Source organism: Euleptes europaea, chromosome 1, assembly GCF_029931775.1.
Source record: "Euleptes europaea isolate rEulEur1 chromosome 1, rEulEur1.hap1, whole genome shotgun sequence".
NCBI classification, from domain to species: domain Eukaryota; kingdom Metazoa; phylum Chordata; class Lepidosauria; order Squamata; family Sphaerodactylidae; genus Euleptes; species Euleptes europaea.
Window position 1 is genome coordinate 73760658 of NC_079312.1, and position 10870 is coordinate 73771527.

Below are 10870 nucleotides of genomic sequence, written 5' to 3' on the forward strand. Positions count from 1 at the left end.
TTAAAATCATTTCTTACTTTTTATTGCCGTAGCAATAGTGTATTGGGAAACGGTTACGGTCAGTCGCCTTTTTCTACGCGGAGCTCGCTGAACGATCAGTAAAGATTTTCTGGATACCCCAATTGATTTGCTCTTGGTGATCTCTGCGGTGCTGTTGAAAAGCCGCGTTGGGATAAATCCGGCCTCTTCTCTGCAAGTTACTTACCTACCGACTTGTATTCCTGCTGGGAACAAAGAAGATAACCAATCGTGGGAGAGGTGTTTCCCGGGTTCCCTAAAAACTTAATGCTTTTTCCTTGGTCCTGGAGTGACATGATCGTCTGTGTTCAGGGGTAAGATACATTTCAGACTTTACTTTGTAAAAAGGGATAAGGATATTGTCTCTTGTTGGATTCTATGAGTCAAATTCTGAGTGTCAGTTTGTACAGAATAAGTGAAGTTTCTATGCATAACAGTGAGTTGAAGTTTGCTTATACTAGCCAAAGGTCAGTCTGAATGTCTGTCTGCCTGTCTTTCCTTCCATTACCACCATCCAGGTATTTCAGGAGAGAAAATAATACAAAAACACCTTTTAATATTTTAAGGGAGAGAGACAAAAAGAGAAGTTTGTTGGTGTTCATGCTGTATTTTTTTGTTATAAATGGCTTTAAAATCCTATTGCGAAAGTTGTGTATTGGGGGGGAGTATTAACAATAAATTGAAAACTAAACCTGTGGGATAATTCCCTATGATCTATTACAGAGCACTCTACTATGTACAGAAACGAGGATCTGATTTTAAACTATTTTCTCAGAGCAAAGTTTTGTTCTGAAAAATATGCATAGATTTCTGAAACTGGTAACAGTTGATCTACCCAAGACTGTGGGTCTAGGATGGGGGGGGGGGGTTGGGACTGTGATGGTGTGTGAGATAGACACATAGGTCTGCACCTCCCATCTAGCCATGTAATTTGTGCATTGGGAAAATTAAGGATAGAGTTTACAGATGTTCTACTTTGGCTCGATGCTTGCCATTATTTGTGCTTTCTTAGTTTTATCACACAGTTAGGAAACTACAGCTCATATGTGAATATGTATTTTACCAAGTCAGCCTAACATGTGCTGTTCCTTGGGGCCTCTGGAGGTACAAACAGCTATATTTGCAACCAGTGCCTTGTTTACAGTATTTTGTTTGACCTTTAGGCATGCCGAAAATGCAGACCTGGCCCCTATAGCTGTTAAAATCGATTCTAATTTTAAGTCATGGAAACTAAAGGAGACATTCACAATGTTTTTCCTCTCCGTTTTTAACCTGATGTGGGGATTTCCCGCCTTCTCTGGGTTTCTGCTTCACTCTAGTGCTGATAAGACACCACAGTTATTTTCCTGTTTCTCAACTTCATGTACTTTACATGCGGCTTGCATAGCAGGAATATATCTGGTTCCCTTACCACCATTGCTTCACAGTTTGTTTGCCTCTTGGGTTGAGACTCCCTTGTACTTCAGAATCTTGTACAGTTTAGAAGACAGTTGGGGCCCTCCTTATTCAGACTGAACTCCCAAGGGAATGAGTAGAAACTCACCCCCCCCACACACACACACACTGTTCTTGGTCTTACTAATTAGAAATGCTAATCGACCCATGGCAATTTTTCATTCATCTTTGAATATCTTCTTATATTTCTGGTTCCTTTGCAAGATCTGAGCAAGGCTGTCAAAGATAGAACATTTTGGAGGACTTTCATTCATAGGGTCGCCATGAGTCTGAAGCGACTTGACGGCACTTAACACACACACATTGTAGCATTTTAATCCCTCTTTTTGTCCAAGGAGCCTAAGGGAGTATATGTCTTTCCCTCAACTGCTTTATATCTTAGAACTGCCCAGTGAGGTAGATTAGGGTGAGGGATACTAATTGGTGTAAGTCAGAGGTCCCTGACCTTTTTGAGCTTGTGGGAACCTCTGGAGTTCTGGCACAGCATGGAGGGGAAAGACACAAAGTGGCAGCTATATTGTGGCAGCCACAAGAGGCAGAGCCAGTGATAAAATAGGTGCCACAGTTTTCCTTCTGTCACAGTGAAGATCCTTGTGTGGTGGTGAAAGCTGGTGCCAAAGCAACATTTAAAAAAAACTGCATAGCCAATCAGAAGCCTTGCTGGACAAAGGCTGCCTGGCCACTTTCTAAAAACATTTGGTGGGCACCAGAAAAGGTGTTGGTGGGCATCATGGTACCCACAGGCACCATGCTGGGGACCACTGGTCTAAGTCATCCATTGAGATTCATGGCTGAGTGGACATTTTTGAACTGAGGCATCTCTGAGCTGTCCAATACTCTACCCACTGCTCACACTACCTCTCAACTGATTCTATTTTTCTCAAACACCACAGTTTGATGTACAAGTTTTCCTATTTCTCTCCATCATCGTTGGGTGAGGAGATTTTAAAAAATTATTGAGTAGTCTACTGTACATTAATAAAAGTAGCTTCTCTCCCGCCCCCACCCCGCCAGTGATAATGTTTGGGAAGTTGCTATTTTATTCTGTGTACATCTTTGTATATAACTCATGATTCTCACATACTTACTGAAAAATATGCCCCAAATTGCTAATCCCTGCTCTCTCATATCTCACCAGACACAGTCTCTCGTATCTTCAGAATGGCTTCTTTCTTGCTCTTTCTGTCAGACCCTGGAGGCTCCCTCTCTGATAGAATTCCACTTGGTTCCCCACTTATCCCTCCTTGCTAAGCAGGCAAAAATCTTGGAAGTCTTGATGTCTCTTTTCTCCAAGGAGGCGCAGACAAAAACCCAACAATGCCATTGCGTTGCCTCACACATAACACTGCCCCCAAACAAGGGGCAGACAAGAATGCAGTTTTTTTTTCTGTTTACAGTCTTAAAAACAACAGTGGTAAGGCAACAAAGTTTGTAAAACTTTGCTACAGTTAGTAATAAGTATTAAGGCAACTAACAGTACAATCCTGAACAGAGTTATATTCTTCTATACTGGCTTAGAAGGGTGTGGCCCTGTGAATTCCTAAACATTACAGGAGCCGGCATGGTGTAGTGGTTAAGAGTGGTGGATTGTAATCTGGAGAACCAGGTTCGATTCCCCACTCCGCCACTTGAAGTCTATTGGGTCACCTTGGGCCAGTCACCGTTCTCTCAGAACTCTCTCAGCCCATGCAGAGACAGGCAATGGCAAACTACTTCTGAATGTCTCTTGTCTTGAAAACCCTACGGGGTCGCCATAAATCAGCTGCGACTTGATGGCGCTTTACACACACACAGAATCCACAGAGTCTTAAATTTTCTTTTTGAACCAGAACTCTTTTACTTGCCTGTGCTCCTGTTGATGCCTGAGACCCTGGAGAGCCAGTCTGAGTAGACAATACTGGACTTGATGGACCAATGGTCTAATTCAGTATAAGGCAGTCTCATGTGTTCATGCCCTGGTTGACCTCTGGAAAGAGGAAATGACCAGGGCAATTTACACGATTGCTCCCAGGTGCCCCCTCTCATGTGTTAGTGCCCAGGCAGCCCCTTGGTTTACTGAGGGGCTGCAGGCAATGAAAAGACAAGGGAGACTGCTGTGGAGGAAGACTTGGGCTGAATCCATTAGGACAAGGGCAAAAGCTCACTTTAAAGCATACTCCATGGCAGTGATGGCAGCAAAGAAGCAACACTTTCCCACAACCATTGAATCTACATAGTGTAAGCCAGTGGGACTAAAACAGGCTTGCTCGTCCTGATGAATGACTTGGGCCAGGAGATGGGCAGAGGAAGAGCAAGTCTGTTGATTCTCCTGGACCTCTCGGTGGAACTATCTGGATTGGGATTGGGAGGTATCATTCTGCGGTGGTTCTAGTCCTGCCTGGAGGGAAGGTGATGCTGGAGGACTTCTGTTCAACCTTTTGGCCTTTGAGATGCTGCAAGGTTCCATCTTGTCCCCTATGTTCTTTAACATCTACATGAAACTGCTGGGAGAGGTCACCTGGACATTTGTGAGAAAAACTTATTTTTGTACACATGCACAGGACATAAAGAGGGTGAGTGGGAGATCAGTCAAAACTGAATATCCCCTAAGACATTAAAACAGACATGTAGAATCAGATCATTTGTCCATCTAGTCTCAAATTCCTGTTTCCTGCAGTGGCATGAAAGCAGGGCACAGAGACCAGGGCCAGCCTCTGCTGCTGCTCTCAAGCACTGGAATTCAGAGGGCTTGTGTCTCTGAACATGGAGGTTCCATTTCATTATCATGGCTAACATCCATTAAAGGACCTAGATAGCTCCATGAATTTAAGGCCTTTTCATTCTGGCATTTTTGCCTCGTGTACAGTGCGAGCACACTATGTGCAGCCCTCACAGTGTGCGTGAGTAATGCAATGTATGTATTTTCCAGCTTTGCTGTGTACAAAAGCATACTCTCAAAAATCTGGGGTTTCTCATTGCATGTACTACAGCTGGAAAATACACATTCTGCCCTGTTCACACAAAATGGTGACTGTGTGTATCTCACATGGTGCTCTTTTCTGGTATGCACCAAATCTTCATGACAGAAAAGAGCTTTTGTCCAATCCACCTTTAAAACCAGATAAACTCGTGGCCAGCATCATAATCTTGTGGCAGCAAATTCCGCAAGGCAGGTACTTTTTGTGTAAAGAAATACTTCATTTCGCCTGTTCTTTGCCTTCTTTGGATGCCTGTGAATTCCGGTATTGTGGGAAAGAGCGAAAAAATTCTCTACCCATTTTCTCTCATCTATGCATAGTTTCATAAACTTTTATCATATCTCCATTTAGTCATCTTTTCTCTAAACTAAAGAGTCTTAGTCTTTCCTACTAGGTGCTTCAACTCCCTGATCATTTTGTTTGTTAGCTACTGTGCAGTGTAGCATCATGTCAGGATTTTCCAGTTGGTATTCCTCCTACTTTGAAAAGGGAGCTAAGAGGGAGCTTGCACAAGATACAAAGCAGTTGAGAACTCTGTTGAAACAAACATCACAGCAGACAAATCTATTAGCTGTAACTCAGACATAAAGTATGGAGCTTGTTCTTAGTCATTCTTTGCAAGAGCTGCTGAGAGGAGCTCTTTATCTTGAATAAAAGGTGAGGTCCAGTACAAAGCTTTCAGCACTAGTGGATACCTATATAAAGCCATGCCTACTTTTAGCCCTGTGAGTCACATTTGCTGTTGAAGCTGCTGCCATCCTGAAGCAGACGCTAATGGGTACATTCCAGACTGATGTGATTTCTTTTTGACAGAGTTCTCTTGAGTTTCTGTTTGGGGAAGATGCAAATGTTCAGGGGGAAAAAGTGTTGTTTTAAAGCAGGGGTGGGGGACCTTTTTTCTGCCAAGGGCCATTTAGATATTTATAATATCATTTGCGGGCCATACAGAATTATCAACTTAAAATTAGCCTGCTATATTCTTGGGCAGTCCTAGCAGCTCCATAGCTAATGACTCTTCTTCAAGGCAGAAAAAAGGTTCCTTTTCTTGGCAAAATAAACTCACATCCACCTTGAATAAAGGCTATTGCTGTCTGCGGGAGGGGGCAGATCACCAGTCTTAGATCCTTCTGAGCTAGAGATCTGCCAGGACCCACGAAGGGCCAGACCAAATGCTTTTGCGGGCCTTATACGGCCCCCGGGCCTGACGTTCCCCACCCCTGTTTTAAAGAAAAGAAATCAATTTTCAAATCCCTTTTTGGTCAGTATTATTTTTCACAAGCTCTTCCTTGATGCAGCTTTAGACTCCAGTACAGAACAGGGTGAATTGAAGCAGATCAGGTGGTAGGCGGAGTCTGCCTGGGGAGAAAAAGAATAAACAGACTAGTGATAGGGGTAGGATCCTTATGTAATTTCCCCTTCCCCCCCCCAGACACTTCCATCAGAGTATCGTTGACACTGCACGTAATAAATGCCATTGAGATGCTGTATGAGGAAATCAGGACGGTGTGGAATTTTCCAAATGGGACTCATACTTTTGCGTGGTTGTATGTGTGTTTCTTCAGTTCTGAAGATTAACCAGACAAGTACACTTGAAATTTATTAATGGATGTACAGGGTATCTTCTGTTTAGGGTTGCCAACCTCCTGCTAGCAGCTGGAGATCTCCTGCTATTACAACTGATCTCCAGCCAATATCAGTTCACCTGGAAAAAAATGGCCGCTTTGGCAATTGGACTCTATGGCATGGAAGTCCCTCCCCTCCCCAAATCCTGCCCTCCACAGGCTCCACCCAAAAAATCTCCAGGTATTTTTCAACCCGGAGTTAGCAACCCTGCTTCTGTTACATGGATGGGTACAGCCTTGTGGACAACTGGAAAGGGGGAACAGATCTGGCAAGTGAACAGGAGTGGAGGCTAAGGCCAGATGCAGACATAAAGCAAGCCAGACATAAATCCAAGCACAGACTGCCTCGTAACATTCACTCATTTTTTTGGTTCTTTGTATCTTCAGCTCTTGTATACTGTTTTTGTTACTGTTGCTCTTTTCCAGCACAAATAATATCCGTTCTGCCTTGCTGCAGCAGAAGCTTAGGGCCAGCATGTTATAAAACTGTGAGCGAAGTGAGCTTATACCCTGGAAAAATTTGTTGGTCTTTAAGGAGATACTGAATTCAAATTTTGTTCAAAACCCTGTCCAAAACACCGAGTGCAGTTTCAGATTATAAATTGCTTCCTGCCCATCAGTTAAGATATTCAGCAAAGGGCCTGTCTCTTTTGCTCCTGACTTCATATGTTAGGTGGATGACCACCAGAGACGGGGACTTCTTGGTAGTGATGCCTCATCTTTGAAGCAGCTTCCCCATAGCTATTTGCTTGGGACCCAATTTGAGTAGCTTGGAGCACCAGGTGAAAACTTTTTTTAGTCACCCAAGCTTTTGACAGCATTTAGGCGGAGTTTTGTTTGTTGTTTTACTTTTTAAAAAACCAGTGCTTAGTCACTACTTAAAAAAAAAAACGGTTTTGATTGCTGGCCGTTTGAGATGTTTTAATGTAGCTTCCAGCCCCACTCATAAGGAAAATATTACAATGCCCTTTTCTCCAGCTCCATAGATAAGATGACGTTTGATAGCAGTAATCTCGCTGTACTGCAGAAGTCAGGTTCTTCATGTGGTTGGAAGTACCACAGGGTTGCCATGTGACCAAGGAGGCAGCCATGCTGCCAAACGGATGTATGAAGCCACCTTGAGAGAAGTGTTACTTTAGCATCTGTCCACCACATCCACAACTTTAACATTCTACTGAATACTGAAATCTCCATTATGACTGAGAGCTAGGCAGAGAAAGAGGATATCTAGAGAACATAAATTTCCAGAATTTTTTCACGGAAAAATATATTAATTCTCTTTAGTTTTCATTGGTTAGTTTTGTGTGTTGTGTGTGTGTTAAGTGCCAACAAGTCGCTTCCAACTCATGGTGACCCTATGAATCAATGTCCTCCAAAACATCCTATAATTAACAGCCTTACTCAGGTCTTGCAAACTGAGGTCCGTGGCTTCCTTTATAGAGTCAATCCATCTCATGTTGCCTGCTGCCTTTGACTTTTCCTAGCATTATTGTATTTTCCAGGGAATCTTGTCTTCTCATAATGTGCCCAAAGTACAGTAGCCTCAGTTTAGTCATTTTAGTTTCTAGGGACAATTCAGGCTAGAACCCACTGATTTGTTTTTTTGGCAGTCCACAGTTAGTTTTACTATATCAGTATTTGTCATTATTAATATTAATAATGCTGTCATTTATGAATAATTATTTATTAGTGACTAGAAACATTTATGTCTGAAAAACAATGGGAAATAGAGCACTTGAGGAGGTTTAGCTGTCAGTATTTTCTAAAGGGTTTCATGGCTGCTTGGAAGGGTGCACTCTATGGCATTACATCCCATTGAGGCCCTTCCCCTCCACTACCCTCACTCTCCCCAGGCTCCATGCCTGAATCTCCTGGAATATCCTAACCCAGATTTGGCAACCCTACCCTCACCCCAAGAGGCAGAAATTAAAGAGAATTAAGGATGTTGAGAGATCCAGTCATAGAATTGAGGCCTTAGCTGTGTGGGTGTAAGTGAGGAGTCACTTCGCTGAACTACTGTGAAAGCTTGGTTTGACACTGCAAGTACTGTTAGGCAGATTACTTGGATGCCTTCTGGTTTGAAAAAAGGCAATATTCCAAAGGACAGGGAAGTGAAAATCCATAGATGCAGAAGGACAATGTGTGTCATCTGCCTGAGGATGTAGTTGATGAATTCTTGGGTGTACGATGTTTTCTTCCTTCTTCATTTCTCTCTTTGGGACTTAACTTATGGAGAGCTCCGTTTATGTAGTTTAGCAAGCTGTATCATAATAACTTAGCAAGGAGTAACCTGTTGATGCAATCTGGTGCCAGGCAAACTAAAAAGCACACAAAACACTCTTCTTTTCAGACCCCATCCTTTGCTGGCAGAAGAAAAAATCAGGAGACTATCGCTTGGAGCTCTTGCGGTGAATTTGTCAGAGCAAGTCATGCAGCCTCTGTCGGTCACCCCCTTCCAAGAAGAGTCCGCTCCTGCCATTGTGGCACCCACACTAGAGAACAACCCGCCTCAGCCACGAGATCCAGAAGAGGACTTGCTGTGCATTGCAAAGACCTTTGCATATTTGCGAGAATCTGGTAAGAGCCCACATCACCATTTCTGTTTTACAACTGGGGCCTCCTATGTTCTAAGGGTGCAAGTAGCAAGAAACTGGAGTTCTGCCTCTCTTACTGCAGTTGCCCCTTATTTTATTATATATAATATTATAGTGTCCTTTTACTGTAAGCAAAGAAGATCCAAAGTGGCCATTTTAATTTATTTTTCACTCCATATATTGTCATCAGTTTTGATTCTGTTGCTATTCATGTTCATGGTTTCTCCCCATTTTTATGCCATTTATATGTTGCATGCCATTTACATGCAAGCGATAAAAAATCATGTTGAGAATTCATTACATGAAAAGGAAACATTTAGTGTGAGAAAAGAGAAACTGGTGTGAAAATAATGACTGGCATCCCACAAGTGAGAATCAAAATGAGAATCTTCTACTCTTTAGAAGAGCCCAGCATTAAGCAGGCTCATTTAACAAGCTGGTTCTGTGATAGAGCTGGTATGATGTGGCTAATGGAAAAGAGAGACCTGGTTTAAAAACCCTCATTCCACCATGAAGTTCACTTTGTGGCTTTGGACCAGCCCATCTCTTTCAGCCGGAGTGGTGTAATGGTGAGAGTATCAGACTAAGGTCTCAGACTAAGGTCTGATTCAGGTTCAGATCCCCAATCTGCAGTGGGAGCTTGCTGGGTGATGTTGAGCCAGTCATGCTCTCTCAGTGTAACCTTCCTCACAGGGCTGTTGTGAGGATAAAATGGAGGAGAGGGGAATGCTGTAAGATGCTTTGGGTACCCATTGGGGAGAAAGGCAGGTTCTAAATTAAGGAAATAATTTGTCTCACAGTACTGTTGATTCAAATAAGGAAAACCCCATGTGCACCACCTGAGCTTATTGGAGGGAAAGGAAAATATGTGATAAAATAAATCAATGTTATTTCCCCAGATTTCTTAAACTCTTCTTTGCACGTATATTAAGGATGCTTTCTTATGAACCATCTGTATTTTTTTTTAAAAAAAAGATTTTGTATCTTGTTTAAAAATCATTATTTCTCATTCTGGGACTTTCTTCTAGGTTGGTATTGGGGCTCTATCACAGCCAGTGAAGCCAAACAGCAGCTCCAGAAGATGCCTGAAGGCACCTTCCTGGTGCGGGACAGCACTCATCCCAGCTACTTGTTCACACTGTCAGTCAAAACCAACCGCGGGCCCACCAACGTGCGCATCGAGTATGCCAACAGCAAGTTCCGGCTAGACTCCAACTGCCTCTCCAAACCTCGAATTTTGGCCTTCCCCGACGTGGTCAGCCTAATCCAGCATTATGTTCTTTCCTGCATGGTGGAGAGCAAGAGCGATGCTCCTTACCCCCCTCCAGTGCCCTCGCCACCCATGCAAAAAGAGATCGCAGCCTCGGCGGTGCACTTGAAATTGATCCGCCCGCACAGCCGCAAGAACAATGCGCCCAGCCTGCAGCACCTCTGCCGGCTCCAGATCAACAGATCCACTACGGAGGCAGACCACTTGCCTTTACCAAAGAGAATGAAGGACTATTTAAAGCAGTACCCTTTCCAACTTTGAGGTGCTGCTAGTTTGCCTCAGAAAGACAGTAGAAGCAAAATGAAATCCAGATGGGACAGTGTCGTGGCTTTGTCCCACTCAAACGGCGTGGTATTAAGTGGGCACAGCAAACTAATGGCCATCAGAAGAGATTGTGTCTATTATCTCTTCCTTTCCCCACCCCCCACCTACCCTAATTCCATTCCTGTGTTAGCGAGGGGGCTGCTAGTACCAATGACATTCACGTGGTACATAATTCCAATGCCCTAACCTCAGGGCTTCTCTCTCTTTTTTCTGACTGTGGCTTTGAGAAACACTCTTGGCATGTGCACACTACTTGAATTTCAGAGATGCCGTGACACCAGGAATGTTAAAGCATTGTTACTGTCATTATTTATTTCCATGGTAGTTGTATTACCTTCTAGATTGTTTTTGCTTATTTTTCTTCTGAACTATGTATTAGAGGTGGGCCCAAACTGGATCTATACAACTTTGCCCAATATTGGGTGTGGGGGGAGGTTGAATACAGGCTTCATTTAATTTTCTGGGCATAGCCTTCTCCATAATCTGCCATAGTTTATTCCTACCAAGGTACCTTTGGAAATGTTGTGAAACTGTGGGCACCAGTAAAAAAAAAAAAAAAACCAGCATCAAAAACAGGTCTCACCAATGTGGCACACAGAATACTAACTTTCCTCTCAAATAAACGTGTTT

The 10870-nt window shown here is 43.2% G+C and overlaps 1 protein-coding gene across 1 annotated transcript; it reads left to right on the forward strand.

Annotated features, from left to right (window-relative positions):
• The first annotated feature begins 215 nt into the window (after positions 1–215).
• CISH (cytokine inducible SH2 containing protein) lies at positions 216–10307 on the forward strand. Its single transcript, XM_056861667.1, has 3 exons — positions 216–332; positions 8403–8629; positions 9675–10307. Exons 1-3 carry the CDS (start codon positions 286–288, stop codon positions 10175–10177), a joined length of 777 nt encoding a protein of 258 aa, XP_056717645.1. The 5' UTR covers positions 216–285; the 3' UTR covers positions 10178–10307.
• Positions 10308–10870: the final 563 nt, after the last annotated feature.

What these genes read in the sequence shown, in the direction of transcription:
- CISH (XM_056861667.1), top strand. Translation starts at nt 286, where the DNA reads ATGCTTTTTCCTTGGTCCTGGAGTGACATGATCGTCTGTGTTCAGGG. An exon ending in ATGATCGTCTGTGTTCAGGG is followed by an intron (nt 333 to 8,402) that starts GTAAGATACATT and finishes TCTTCTTTTCAG; the next exon opens with ACCCCATCCTTTGCTGGCAG. An exon ending in TGCATATTTGCGAGAATCTG is followed by an intron (nt 8,630 to 9,674) that starts GTAAGAGCCCAC and finishes ACTTTCTTCTAG; the next exon opens with GTTGGTATTGGGGCTCTATC.